The 15,571-nt window shown below is 42.0% G+C and overlaps 1 protein-coding gene across 2 annotated transcripts; it reads left to right on the top strand.

Annotated features, from left to right (window-relative positions):
- Positions 1-50: 50 nt before the first annotated feature.
- Positions 51-15,513, top strand: rbck1 (RanBP-type and C3HC4-type zinc finger containing 1). 2 transcript variants are annotated; one of them, XM_020487278.2, is made up of 13 exons: positions 51-419; positions 712-759; positions 959-1,103; positions 1,688-1,784; positions 1,917-2,115; positions 2,307-2,413; positions 2,520-2,693; positions 2,891-3,051; positions 4,682-4,793; positions 5,086-5,265; positions 5,380-5,478; positions 5,812-5,955; positions 14,328-15,513. In XM_020487278.2, exons 2-13 carry the CDS (start codon positions 720-722, stop codon positions 14,406-14,408), a joined length of 1,539 nt encoding a protein of 512 aa, XP_020342867.1. In that variant the 5' UTR covers positions 51-419; positions 712-719; the 3' UTR covers positions 14,409-15,513. The 2 variants fall into 2 exon arrangements, with proteins under 2 accessions (XP_020342867.1, XP_020342860.1); XM_020487271.2 differs by having other exon boundaries at positions 418-541.
- Positions 15,514-15,571: the final 58 nt, after the last annotated feature.

The following is a 15,571-nucleotide window of genomic DNA, read 5'->3' as shown; positions in this document are numbered from 1 at the left end:
AACACCCACCCCCTCTTCGTCCATTTGTAGTATCCTTGCACTTGCATTAGAAGTTAACACACAAAAAGCAAATATCATGTAATAAATTATTAAAATACATATTGGTCTATCTGGATGTTATGAAACGGCAGTCTCTCATCACTATCTATGTACAGTACTGATATGTCATAAATTGCAATATGCAAATTAATCCTTTAAAAACGTACTTCCTGAATATAGCTAGCTAAGTTTCGTTTCACTTTTCATTCAGCTAGCCTTATAATCTTGATAATGAAGTAGCTACACGTAAAGAGAAGTGGTTTCAAGTTCTATAATTACATAACATTTTTTGGCAAGAGAAAGGTAAGTTAATTGTCAACAGATGAGGAAACTCTATGAAGAAGCCTGATAGCCCTATTACGTAACTGCGCGCTGATCAGGTGAGAAACCCATTTGCAGTTTTATCAACTTGAAGCTCGAGCGCCTTTACCACCTTCACTCTGCTGTGTGACCCATTCTATGTACATTTCTCTAAATTTTGGTAGTCTCTAGATACTTATGGGTAAAGTATCACATGTCGTTTAGCATACAATACAATATTAATAGTAATGGTCTTCCTTATGGGATAGAGTACTGTCAAAGTGAACGTTTCCGTTTCACATGATGTTGTTTTTCACTGTGTTATTCTTCTCTGCATCATTACTTTCTTATTCTTGTCATTTCTTAAAATAGGTCTAACTATGACTTCTCCTGAGGTCTTCACAAGCAACTTAGTAGAGGGTAAGAATAGAGAGTTTTCATAATAGTCTCCTATCTGATTTCCTGATCATGTCTAAATGGGTCAATAAACGGCCAAAGAGCAATTATAGTATGACATCATATGAACGTGAAACGTACAATAGCTGGTCTATTTTTGACCAAGTTGAATTGAGTATCGAGTGTTCTGTGCATTGATGAAAATGTAATTGTTCTATTGCAGCGGAGGAGCTAGCCCAGTTGTTGAGTGAGGCCATCAGCTGTGGTGACAAAGAGGAAGCCAAAAGGTGTTCAGAGCAGCTGGCAGAGTTGTGTGTACCAGTATCTGTCATGATCTCCCGCAAGGCTTACTCCCAAGACTCTATTCGGTAGGTGGAATCATTTAGTAGTATTCTGTTGGGTCATACTTTACAGTAGTTACATAGGATTAGCCTATAACAGAATAAACGCAAGTGGAATAATCAACATGTAATTAGGCTGTAACAAGCTATTAGATACAAGCGATTGTGGATTACTTACTTTACTCTATTGCTCACCACCTTGAAAAACGTGCAGAAATCGCCCCACCATTTCCTGGTTGCTACAAGTCTAATTGTCAAAACAAACAAGTAGAGTGTAGAAAATCATTGTACCATTCAAACCGCTATGAAATATATTTTCCATAAACAAAATTATTGCATTTTAAGCTGTTTGAAGCTGGTGTACCAAACCGAAAGTAAAATATGGAAATACGAAATTTAAGCACGTGAAGCATAGAAATAGTGCACATAGAACTTATGCTTGCTTTCAATGAGAATGCCACATCTATAACACCAACGTGTATGTGAATTTGGTTGGTTGGCCCACAAAGTGACATATTGCAGCTTTAATAAATTGTAACACCTTTGTAACTGTGTTGTTTTAGTGCTGAGACATTCCGACCCAGTTACCTCTATTGGTTACTTTGCTGCAGGTTGAAGGTGGGAGTCGGGGATGCACAGTCAGAAAACTATATTCCGGTTACTTTGTTGGTAACACTTGACATGACCATTTCAGATCTGAAAGAAAAGGTAAAATAAATAATTGTTGCAACCCATTTTCAACAACAGCTCTGATATTTACTAATTATCTTGAACACACATATTTGCAGTGAAAAAAAGTGGAGACCGAGACCCCATGCATTCTTGAATTTCTCTCTACAGATCAATACTGACTATGGATTTCATCCATCTCTGCAAAGCTGGGTGATCGGTAAGCGTCTGGCACGGGACTCTAAAACTCTGTACAGCCATGGGGTAAGGAAGAATGGAGACCAAGCCTACCTGTACATCAAGTCTGCCCAGGCTGCCAACCTCAGCCGGGAGCAAGTGAACCAGGAGGAGGAGCACCGTCGGCTAGACAGTAAGGATACTCTGTCATACAGCACTGTTTAGTCTTCCAATAAGAACCTAGTATACTGAGCAAGGCACAGGTTGTCAACGTATCAGCTTGTGACACACACATGCACACTTACACCAACCTATACCTTAAAATATTTCCCCCCATTATAGACAGCCATGTTTGTATTTTGACTTGTTGCCATCATGGTATAGGTATCATTGAGTCATTGAGTCCTCTACTGGCCAGAGGAGCAACTGGACCAACCCCACCTCCCAAAACTAAACAACCAGCACCTCCTCCTCTGCAACCAAAGCCTCCGGTAAGATTATAATGCAAACTGTGCAATGACTCATTGTATACATATACGATAACCATGACCGTTTCTACAATAATGTGTGCTTGCATATGTGTGTGGGGACAACTAGGTGGGTTGGTCATGCTCTGTGTGCACCTATGCTAACAAGCCAACGAGGCCGGGCTGTGAGATGTGTGGGTCTGAAAGACCAGAAGATTATAAAGTACCTGAGGTTTACCAGCCTGATGAGCAGGAGATCCAGAGACTCCAGCTAGAGGAGATGGCCAATCTACAGTACCAGCAGGTATGCTTTAAACAAGATATGAGTTGCAAGATATGAGATATACACGTGTTACTCAGATTTTCGTGACAATCATGTCATAATTACATATAGCTAAAAAGACACTTGGTATGACTGTTTTAATGTGTGTAGCCACCTTATTAAATGAGAAAGACAGCGTTCCCTTAATTTTACCGCTCTGTTGCTGTGGGACGATGAAGGCATTGGATGAAGAGCGGGAGAGGAATTTCTTGAGTCTGGTGGAAACAGACGCCCACAGCCTCGTCCCCAACACAGAGGAGCTGGACTGTCCTATTTGCCTCTGCTCCATTCCGCCAGGGGAGGGAGCCACACTGCGGGAGTGCCTGCATGTTTTCTGCAGGTATAACACATCTTGGCTACATCTCAGTAAGGGGGTAAATGTTATTTATAATAGGGGTTACATGGAGAAAATCGGACCTCTCTGAAATGAAAATGGACTGCCCTCCCTTCAGCAAAATATATTTTACTTAAACCCTCTAAACGCTTGAAAAAAAAAACAAGTGACCATCCCCTATACCCAAAATAATAATTAAAATAAAAAAGATAGCAGAGAATATGTATACCGTTTACCCTCACTTCCTGGACAGACCAGAGCCTTAGATACACAGTTTTAGAAACTGTTCTTCATCCTGTAAGCATTATATGGCAATGCAGGAAGAGTGATAGCGCAGAGGGCTGCAGGCCAGGAGGTTGTGGGTGGAGGAATTGACCGACAAAATTTATGGCTATAGCCTAATTTCGTCTGTCAAACAGGTAGGCCTACCTCTTATTTCTTAAATAGGAAGAAATAGACTCAAATATAAAGCCTTCTTGTTGTTAGTTAAGTCTAATTTAAAAAAAAATATATGGTTGAAATGAATTATGTCTACTTGAATTTGCCTACATTCAGCACCATGAGGTGTCCATTTCCGATTGATTGTGACGCGGCTGCTGCTTCAGGTTTTAGCCCCACGATGTAAACTACTCAAATTTGGCTTATTGTGATGTCAATAAATATGATAACTACATCATGTTTTTAATAAAATTAATTAAAGTATTAGCAAGCTATCAAAGTTCTCATTTTCGCGCTCTCTTCAAACTGATCAGAACATAGGATATAGGCTAGTCCGCGTGCAAGAGTGCATTTTGTGGACTTGGCCTAATAAATAAAAACATTTGGAAGCAGCCTTTGACTCTCCTCCTGAACTGCCACTGTAAGCCTACACAGCACAGCCATTGGCAGCAGACAAAAAGTTTTGGATCAGCAAGAGCAGAGCAGGCCGGGGTTCAGGGTTGGAATATCCATTGCCGTGTGTAATGCAGCCTAGTTTTATTTTCACTGCGGCTATCTTAGAAATATAACTTTGTTCTGTGCCTCTCCGAGCATGCACTTCATAGCCTATGGCCTATAGGCTATGGATCATTGGATTGAGACCAGACTAAATTTCCTATAGGCACACTTGATATTGCACGCCCAGCGGCAAATCAGAGATGAGGAGCGGCATCGAGCACACATTGATATATAGCCTAATAAGCAACTAATTCTAAAACCCTGAGAAATATTGAAATTTCGTCAATTACAAATTACATGACCCTCCCCTGGATTAGATTGAAAAAGTACTAAACCCTCCCCTTGACTGAGATTGAAAAAGGAGGACCCTACGCAATTTCCCTCCAGGTAACCATTCTGTACATTTTGATCAACCCTTAATATTATAAAATGACTTCCATTACTTGTCTCATGCACGAGGAAACAAAGCTAAAACTATTGAGACACAGCCCTGGCTGGTACTCTCTAGAGTAGATCACTGTCGCTCCACTGCTATCAATAATATAGAAATCAAATACTTACTGACCGTGTATCAATTTTAGAGATGTCCCCATAAATGTTTTATCTGTAATAAAAAAAAATTTAAAACATCTAAATAATAAAATAATTTGAGACATATACAGGTTAAATGCCTTCTTATTTGCGTGTTTTCTTTAAACAGGGAGTGTCTTAAAGGAACCATAGTGAATAGCATGGATCCAGAGGTGACCTGCCCTTATGGGGATGAAGACTACAGCTGTGATAGAAAGCTGCAGGACAGGGAGATCCAATCTGTGAGTCCTGCTGGTGCTCTCGCCATTAGCCTGGCAGCCAGTCAGTTTATGCTTGGTTGGCTAAAGAAAAAACAGAACTGTACCCAGGCTATCTCACTATAGCTCTCTGTATCAAGTGATGATAATGCCTTGTATCATTTATGTAGGGTGCTAATAATAATAATAATACATGGCATTTATATAGTGCTTTTCAAAGACCCAAAGATGATTTTTGTGAAAGATATTCATCACCATAACATATATTTCATCCATTCCATTGTACTCTACAGTGTCCTGTTCTTTGTCTCTTTAGCTTCTCTCTCAGGAGGAGCACCAGAAGCTTCTAGAGCTGAGGCTCAGTATTGCTGAGACGCGGAGTGAGAACAGCTACCACTGCAAAACCCCCGACTGCGCTGGCTGGTGCATCTTTGAGGACGAAGTCAATGAGTTTATTTGTGAGCTCTGCAAAGAGACCAACTGCCTCCTCTGCAAGGTGTGTCAACTTTCTCTCACTCTTCCTCCTTTGTCCCCCCTTGAATGCTAAAATAAATTATGAAGATAACAATAGGTGCTTGGCCAACAACATTTTTGTCAACCTCTTTTTAAGGCCATCCACAAAGACATGAACTGCAAGGAGTATCAAGATGATCTCCGGATCAGAGCTGAGAATGACGTGGCTGCAAAACAGACCACACAGATGCTGGAGGTAATGTGGTAACAGGCAGATAGTATTCCCTTTCAGTGATATAGCACTGTCTGGGATTGAACATGACATACTACACTACTGAACTGCTATTTGAAGTCTGTTTTTTGGGGGGTGAAACATACTATCGGCCTATTATAGTTTTGAACTGAAATATGAAGCTTATGGGTTTAGATTACACATACTGTCAGCCTATTACACTACCGAACCCATATGTGAAGTCTACTGGTATACCCAATCTTGATTAAACCCACTATTGGGTTATTATATGACTGTACTGTGATATGATATCTATGGGTAAACCTAACCTGGAGCTCCTGTTGTCTTCTTCGATAGTCCTTACTGCAGAACGGGGAGGCCATGCACTGTCCTAAGTGTAAGGTCATAGTTCAGAAGAAGGACGGCTGTGATTGGATCTGCTGCCTGATGTGTAAGACGGAGATCTGCTGGGTCACCAAGCAGGCTCGCTGGGGACCAAACGTAAGACAGTTACGGCCAAATCAAACGAAACATGAATGAGCGTTGCTCGTTCGACGCAAGAAAAATATATTTGCTGTCTAATTTGAAGCGCATGGCGATTTTGACGGCATCGACGCTCGCGGCCCGTCTGATTTCTGTCATTCACTACCATGCGTTCTAATTCCAGCATGTAAACACTCGTTGGCGTTTCGTTTGATTTGCCCTTCAGTTACAATGAACTGTACTCTTACAGCTACTTCCTCCCCACTCTAATACCTCACCGTGCTAGACCATTCTTCTTAGACCTACCCTATGGCACAATTTCAAACATACACTACATGACCAAAAGTATGTGGATACCTGCTCATCGAACATCTCATTCCAAAATCATGGGTGTTAATGTGGAGTTGGTTGCCCCTTTGCTTCCATAACAGCCTCCACTCTTATGGGAAGGCTTTCCACTAGATGTTGGAACATTGTTGCGGGGACTTGCTTCCATTCAGCCACGAGCGCATTAGTGAGGTCGGGCACTGATGTTGGGCGATTAGGCCTGGCTCGCAGTCTGCGTTCTAATTCATCCCAAAGGTGTTTGATGGGCTTGAAGTCAGGTCTCTGTGCAGGCCAGTCAATTTCTTCCACATCAAGCTCAACAAACCATTTCTGTATGGACCTCGCTTTGTGCACGTGGGCATTGTCATGCTGAAACAAAAAAGGGCCTTCCCCAAACTGTTCCACATGTTGGAAGCACAGAATCGTTTAGATTGTCATTGTATGCTATAGTGTTAATTTCCCTTCACTGGAACTAATGGACGTAGCCCGAACTATGAAAAACAGCCCCAGACCATTGTTCCTCCTCAACCAAACTTCACAGTTAGCACTATGCATTCAGGTAGGTTGTATTCTCCTGGCATCCGCCAAACCCAGATTCGTCTGTCGGACTGATGGTGAAGTGTGTTTCATCACTCCAGAGAACGTGTTTCCACTGCTCCCAGAGTCCAATGGCGGTGAGCTTTACACCACTCTTGCCGATGCTTGGCATTGCGCATGGTGATCTTAGGCATGTGTGCAGCTGCTCAGCCATGGAAACTAATTTCATGAAGCTCCCGAAGAACAGTTCTTGTACTAACATTGCTTCCAGAGGCAGTTTGGAACTCAGTAGTGAGTGTTGCAACCGAGGACAGACGATTTTTACACGCTTCAGCACTCGCCGTCCTGTTCTGTAAGCTTGTGTGGCCTACCACTTCATAGCAAAGCCTTCATTGCTCCTAGACGTTTATATTATAGTGCTCCAGCGGGGCAGAAATTTAACGAACTGACTTGTTGGAAATGTGGCATCCAATGACGGTGCCACGTTGAAAGTCACTGAGCTCTTCAGTTACACCATGCCCAAACCGGACGCATGCGTGCGTGCGCCATCGTGCGCAAATTGATTTTGTCCTCCCACATCAAACGTGATCGCGACATGCAGGTTGAAATATCAAAACAAACTCTGAACCAATTATATTTTGGGGACAGGTCAAAAAGCATTAAACATTTATGGCAATTTAGCTAGCTAGCTTGCTGTTGCTAGCTAATTTGTCCTGGGATATAAACATTGAGTTGTTATTTGACCTGAAATGCACAAGGTCCTCTACTCTATTAATCTACACGTACAACAGTCAACTGAATCGTTTTTAGTCATCTCTCCTCCTTCCAGGATTCTTTTTCTTCTTTGGACTATATGGCTTTTGACAACTAACTTTCATAATAAGGTGCATTACCACAACCGACCTCAGTTTATCTTTCAATCACCCACGTGGGTATATGTTCCAAAAAACCAATGAGAAGATGGCACGTGGGTATATGCTTCTAAAGACCAATGAGGAGATGGGAGAGGCAGGACTTGCAGCGCGTTCTGCATCACAAATAGAATCAACTTCTATTTTAGCGTCTGGCAACGCAGACACGCGTTGGCGCGCGCGACCAGTGGGTGCAATGATTGAATAACATGTATGTGTAAATTTATTTTTGCAACACTCGCTCATGCGACGCGACCGGTGTGGTCAGCATGTAAGGTCATTCTACTGCCATTGTTTGTGTATTGCATGGCTGTGTGCTCGATTTTATACACCTGTCAGCAACGGGTGTGGCTGAAATAGCCGAAACCACTAATTTGAAGGGATGTGCCTTCGGAAAGCATTCAGACCCCTTGACTTTTTTTCAAATTTTGTTAGGTTACAGCCTTATTCTAAAATTGATTAAATGTTTTTTTCCCCCCTCATCAATCTACACACATTACCCCATAATGACAAAGCAAAAAAACAGGATGTTAGACATTTTTGCTAATTTATAAAAAACAAAGAATGGAAATATCACATGTACATAAGTATTCAGACCCTTTACTCTGTACTTTGTGGAAGCACCTTCAGCAGCGATTACAGCCTCGAGTCTTCTTGCGTATGACGCTACAAGCTGGGCACACCTGTATTTGGAGAGTTTCTCCCATCCTTCTCTGCAGATCCTCTCAAGCTCTGCAGGTTGGATCGGGAGCGTCGCTGCACAGCTATTTTCAGGTCTCTCCAGAGATGTTCGATCAGGTTCAAGTCCGGGCCACTCTGTCTGGGCCACTCAAAAGACATTCAGAGACTTGTCCTGAAGTCACTCCTGAGTTGTCTTGGCTGTGTACTTAGGGTCGTTGTCCTGTTGGAAGATGAACCTTTGCCCCAGTATGAGATCCTGAGTGCTCTGGAGCCAGTTTTCATCAAGAATCTCTGTACTTTGTTTCGTTCATCTTTCCCTCGTTCAAATTAAAATCGGATTGTATTTGTCACATGCGCTGAATACAACAGGTTTGGCACACCTTACAGTGAAATGCTTACTTACAAGCCCTTAACCAACTTAACCAGTTAAGAAAAGTACCTAAAAAAATAAGAAATAAAAGTAACAAATAATTAAAGAGCAGCAGTAAAATAACAATAGCGAGGCTATATACAGGGGGTACCGGTACAGAGTTAATGTGCGGGGGAACTGGTTAGTCGAGGTAATTGAGGTAATATGTACATGTAGGTAGAATTATTAAAGTGACTATTCATAGATAATAAACAGAGAGTAGCAGCAGCGTAAAAGAAGGGGGGGGGGTCAATGCAAATAGTCTGGGTAGCCATTTTTTGGCTTAGGTGTAGAAGCTGTTTAGAAGCCTCTTGGACCTAGACTTGAAGCTCTGGTACTGCTTGCCGTGCGGTAGCGGAGAGAACAGTCTATGACTTGGGTGGCTGGAGTCTTTGACCATTTTTAGGGCCTTCCTTTGTCACAGCCTGGTATAGAGGTCCTGGATGGCAGGAAGCTTGGCCCCAGTGGTATACTGGGCCGTTCTCACTACCCTTTGTAGTGCCTTGCCGTCGGAGGCCGAGCAGTTGCCATACCAGGTAGTGATGCAACCAAATGCTCTCGATGGTGCAGCTGTATGACCTTTTGAGGATCTGAGGACCCATGCCAAATCTTTTCAGACTACTGAGGGGGAATAGGTTTTGTCGTGCCCTCTTCATCGACTGTCTTGGTGTGCTTGGACCATGTTAGTTTGTTGATGATGTGGACGCCAAGGAACTTGAAACTCTCAATCTGTTCCACTACAGATCGGTCGATAAGAATGGGGGCGTGCTCGGTCCTCCTTTTCCTGTAGTCCACAATCATCTCCTTTGTCTTGATCACGTTGAGGGAGAGGTTGTTGTCCTGGCACCACACGGTCAGGTCTCTGACCTCCTCCCTATACAATGTCTTGTGGTTGTCGGTGATCAGGCCTACCACTGTTGTGTAATCTGACAAGGTACAAATCTGTCGTTCTGCCCCTGAACAGGCAGTTAACCCACTGTTCCCAGGCCGTCATTGAAAATAAGAATGTGTTCTTAACTGACTTGCCTGGTTAAATAAAGGTAAAATTTTTAAAAATAATAATAATCGGCAAACTTAATGATGGTGTTGGAGTCGTACCTGGCCATGCAGTCATGAGTGAACAGGGAGTACACGCACCCCTGAGGGGCCCTTGTGGTGAGGACCAGCATGACAGATGTGTTGTTTACTTACCCTTACCACCTGGGGGCAGCCCGTCAGGAAGTCCAGGATCCAGTTGCAGAGGGAGGTGTTTATATCCAGGGTCTTTAGCTGAATGATGAGCTTAGAGGGCACTATAGTGTTGAATGCTGAGCTGTCGTCTTTGAATAGAATTCTCACATAGATGTTCCTTTTGTCCAGGTGTGAAAGGGCTGTGTGAAGTGCAATAGAGATTGCATCATTTGTGGATCTGTTGGGGCGGTATGCAAATTGGAGTGGGTCTAGAGTTTCTGGGTTAATGGTGTTGATGTGAGCCATGACCAGCCTTTCAAAGAACTTCAAGGCTACAGACGTGAGTGCTACGGGTCGGTAGTCATTTAGGTAGGTTACCTTAGTGTTCTTGGGCACAGGGACTATGGTGGTCTGCTTGAAACATGTTGGTATTACAGACTCAGACAGGGAGAGGTTGAAAATGTCAGTGAAGACACTTGCCAGTTGGTCAGCGCATGCTCGTTGTACATGTCCTGTAATCCGTCTGGCCCTGCGGCCTTGTGAATGTTGACCTGTTTAGTTCTTACTCATATCGGCTACGGAAAGCTTGATCACAAGGTCGTCTGGAACAGCTGATGCTCTCATACAGGTTTCAGTGTTAATTGCCTCGAAGCGTGCATAGATATAACTTAGCTCGTCTGGTAGGCTTGTGTCACTGGGCAGCTCCCGGCTGTGCTTCCCTTTGTAGTCTGTAATAGTTTGCAAGCCCTGCCACATCCGACGAGAATCGGAGCCGGTGTAGGACAATTCGATCTTGTCGAGTCCTGTAGTGATGCTTTGCCTGTTTGATGGTTCGTCGGAGGTTATAGCGGGATTTCTTATAAGCTTCCGGGTTAGAGTCCCGCTCCTTGAAAGCGGCAGTTCTACCCTTTTGCTCAGTGCGGATGTTGCCTGTAATCCATGGCTTCTGGTTGGGGTATGTACATACAGTCACTGTGGGGGTTCGACATCATCAATGCACTTATTGATGAAGCCATTGACTGATGTGGTGTACTCCTCAATGCCATCGGAAGAATCCCATTACATGTTCCAGTCTGCGCTAGCAAAACAGTCCTGTAGCTTAGCATCTGCTTCATCTGACCACTTTTTTATCCCTGGTGCTTCCTGCTTTAGTTTTTGCTTGTAAGCAGGAATCAGGAGGATATAATTATGGTCAGATTTGCCAAATGGAGGGCGAGGGAGTGCTTTGTACATGTCTCTGTGTGTGGAGTAAAGGTGTTTTTTTTCCCTCTGGTTGCACATTTAACATGCTGGTAAGTTTCCCTGAATGAGCATTTTCCTGTTTGCTTATGGCTGTATACAGCTCATTGAGTGCGGTCTTAGTGCCAGCATCAGTTTGTGGTGGTAAATAGACAGCTACGAAGAATACAGATGAAAACTCTCTTGGTAGATGGCATAGTTTACAGCTTATCATGAGATACTCTACCTCAGGTGAGCAAAACCTCAATACTTCCTTAGATATCGTTTACCAGCTGTTGTTTACAAATATACATAGACCATCACCCCTTGTCTCACCAGAGGCTGCAGTTCTATCCTGCCGATACAGTGTGTAACCCACCAGCTGTATGTTATTCATGTCGTCGTTCAGCCGCGACTCGGTGAAACATAAGATATAACCATTTTTAATGTCTTGTTGGTAGAATACACGTGCTTGTAGTTCGTCAACTTTATTATCCAGCGATTGTACGTTGGCAAAGGAGGATTAGCCACTCGTCGCCGGATCCTTACAAGGTACCCCAATCTCCTTCCGTGATATCTACATCTTTTTCTCCCGCAAATGACGGGGATGAGGGCCTCGTCGGGTGTCTGGAGTAAATCCCTCTTGTCCGACTTATTAAAGACAAATGATTTGTCCAGTTCAAGGTGAGTAATCGCTGTTCTGATGTCCAGAAGCTCTTTTCGGTCATAAGAGATGGTAGCAGCAACATTATGTACAAAATAAGTTACAAACAATGAGAAAAAAACTAACAAAATAGCACAGTTGGTTAAGATCCCATTAAATAGCAGCCATCTAGCAGTCATTACTACCCTATCCTGACTAGTCTCCCAGTCCCTGCCGCTGAAAAACATCCCCACAGCATGATGCTTCCACCACCATGCTTCACCATAGGGATGGTGCCAGGTTTTCTCCAGACGTGGTGCTTGGCATTCATACCAAATGTTCAATCATGGTTTCATTAGACCAGAGAATCTTGTTTCTCCTGTTCCGAGAGTCTTTAGGTGCCTTTTGGCAAACTCCAAGCGGGCTGTCATGTGCCTTTTACTGAGGAGTGGCTACCGTATGACCACTCTACCATAAAGGCAGTGGTGGAAAAAGTACCCAATTGTTATACTTGAGTTAAAGGAACAATACCTTAATAGAAAATAACTCAAGTAAAAGTGAAAGTCACCCAGTAACATACTCTACTTAAGTATCAAAAGTAAAAGTATAAATAATGACAAATTCCTGATATTAAGCAAACCACACAGCACCATTTTCTTGTTTTTCTGTACCGGTATTATTATTTTTTACAGATAGCCAGGGGCTATCTCCAACACTCAGATGTAATTAAGCATTTGTGTTTATTGAGTCCACCAGATCAGAGGCAAGAGGGATGACTGGGGATGTTCTCTTGATAAGTGTGTGGATTGGACTATTTTTCTGTCCTGCTAAGCATTCAAAACATACAAAGTTCTTCAGGGAAAATGTATGGAGTAAAAAGTAAATTATTTTCTTTAGGAATGTAGAAGTTGTAAACATAAATAGTAAAGTACAGATACCCCAAAAAACGACTTAAGTAGTACTCGAACGTATTTTTACTTAAGTACTTTACACCATTGCATAAAGGCCTGATTGGCAGAGTGCTACAGAGATGGGGGAACCTTCCAGAAGAACAACCATCTCCACTGAGGAACTCTAGAGGTCTGTCAGAGTGACCATTGGCTTCTTCTTCCCCCGATTGCTCAGTTTGGCCGGGCGGTCAGCTCAAGGTCTTGGTGGTTCCAAACTTTTTCCATTTAATAATGATGGAGGCCACCCACTGTGTTCTTGGGGACCTTCAATGCTGCAGAAATGTTTTGGTACCCTTCACTAGATCTGTGCCTCTAGTCAATCCTGTCTCGGAGCTCTATGGACAATTCCTTCGACCTCATGGCTTGGTTTCTGCTCTGACATGCACTGTCAACTGTTGGACCTTATACAGACAGGTGTGTATCTTTCCAAATCATGTCCAATCAATTTAATTTACCACAGGTGTACTCCAATCAAGTTGTAGAAACATCTCAAGGATGATCAATGGAAACAGGGTGCACCTGAGCTCAATTTCAACTTTTATAGCAAAGGGTCTGAATACTTACAGTACCAGTCAAAAAATTATTTGTATACATTTGCAAAAATGTCTAAAAAACAGTTTTCGCTTTGTCATTATGGTGTATTCTGTGTAGATTGATTTCTTTTTTCTTTAATCCATTTTAGAATAAGGCGTAACAAAATTTTGAAAGTCAAGGGGTCTGAACACTTTCTGAAAGCACTGCAGTATATCACTATGGTCACCAAAAGATTTGAAAGTTACCATGCCCAGTTTGAATGCTATACTCTTAAGTCATTCAGATATCTTAGGTCAGATATTAAAATCTGATGGATTCTATAGTGAAAACACAAAAAATCTATATTATTAGCTGATCTACCCCAATCCAGTACTGCTTTGGTGTTAAATACATGGTACAGTACTATAAGGCTTTGCATATCCTGTAGAACTGAGTGTATTAAAAAGTTTGTAACATGGCATTGTTTAATACTAATTTCTGATTGGCTTGAAGGGCATTCTAGCGCGTGCATTATTTCCCCATAATGCATGGTATATTTTCGCAGTAGAATTCAATGGCTATAGTTCGTTCCTACATGTTCTGTTTGAGTTGCTTATGAATGCAAAAGTATAATTGAAAACATTGGCATTGTTGAGTTCAATTTTCATAATAGCAAGCTAGGACACCTGTATTGCTTGCTGTTTGGGGTTTTAAACTGGGTTTCTGTACAGCACTGACATCAGCTGATGTAAAAAGGGATTTATAAATACATTTGATGGTTTAGTTAGCTAAACTAGCAAGTCTGTTTGTTTTGTCACTAAGGCAACTACTGTCACAATCTTATAAACTTGCTAAATACATTCATTTCTAGTGGCTAATGTGTTAAATTATAGCCATGGTATGAGGGATAATCAACTCGGGGCTCAATGTGTTCTCTGGAAAATAATTAAACTCGTGTTGGTCAGTTCCACTCCGCTAGTGCATCTTGGAACTTGTTGATTATTCTTTACGTATCTGATGCCTCTCTGCAGGGTTCTGGGGACAACTCAGGAGGCTGTGGATGTCGATTCGATGGGGCGCGTTGCCACCCTAACTGCCAGAACTGCCACTGAGGGGCCCCACTCCATCTCAACATGGTGCTGGATGGTAGTCCATATCGGGACACACTCCTCCTGTGAGGCAAGGGGACTATTTTTCACTCCTCAGTAATCCTAACCTGGACTAACCTGAAAAAATCATGCACGGATGACAAGTGATGATTTGGGTAAAAACTTTAGTTCTGCACATGGATCTCAAGTTATTCAGTCCTTTGTGAAGACACTGGCTGGTCTTACTTCCAAAGGCCTTTTATATTACTTTGAACACCAATTATCCCTGGGCGGTGTTTAATTGATGGTTCAATTGACGTTGGTGTATCACACATTTTATTACCTAGTTAGAGGAATAATATAAATGTTTTGCTCTATACATGTAGGACAATTGTTAAATATTATGTTAGAGGTGTATAACCACCTATATCTGACAGGGGACACTCCATTTAAACAAAACAGGGTTGTGAAATACATTCAAGATGCTTATTGTTTTCTTTGAGATGCACGCTTCTGTTTTGTTAAATGGCAAGAGTCTTAGACACTGGAAGAATATTGTATATTGTCCTTCATGTAGAAAATAAATGTTGGCTAATTGTTTAACTTCTCATCAGCAGTAAGGTTCTAGTCATGACCTTAAAAGCATTAACACTAGAGATACTAAAACAGATACATATTGTAACCTTGTAATGGGGATAACTATTTACTTTTCTTTGGACTGACCGTGTACAACTGTAATTAAGGGATATTTAACATTCATTGGTTCTGTTAGATTTTGTAAGTTATCAAAGGCGGTAATGGACAATCACAATTCTTCTGTAGTTTGGTTTGACCACTCCTCCAGCCTTATTGGAAGTGTTTTTTGAACACTCCAGCAGAAGCCATCCATACTTTTTCGTTATTGATGACTACAACTAAACCGATCTGTTCAGCGTAGCCAATTGTTTAACACTGCATACAGTGCAGTATAATGCAAGTCTCAGCTATGTTCATTAGCTACTTTTTTGAAGGATGATACCATTGCAGGGCACAATTACTATTTTGTTTGGCGAATGTAAAGCATTAATTACTTTAGGGAAAATAACTTTTCTTCATGAATGATCCTGAATAAAGTTTTTTTTATTGTGTTGTCTGTCTGCTGCTTTGAGTAATTTTTAGCCCTTAGCGTAAACAAAGATGGTAGAAAC

The sequence above is a fragment of the Oncorhynchus kisutch genome, linkage group LG1, assembly GCF_002021735.2.
Source record: "Oncorhynchus kisutch isolate 150728-3 linkage group LG1, Okis_V2, whole genome shotgun sequence".
Taxonomy (NCBI): Eukaryota; Metazoa; Chordata; class Actinopteri; order Salmoniformes; family Salmonidae; genus Oncorhynchus; species Oncorhynchus kisutch.
This window is presented reverse-complemented; position numbering and strand designations above follow the sequence as displayed.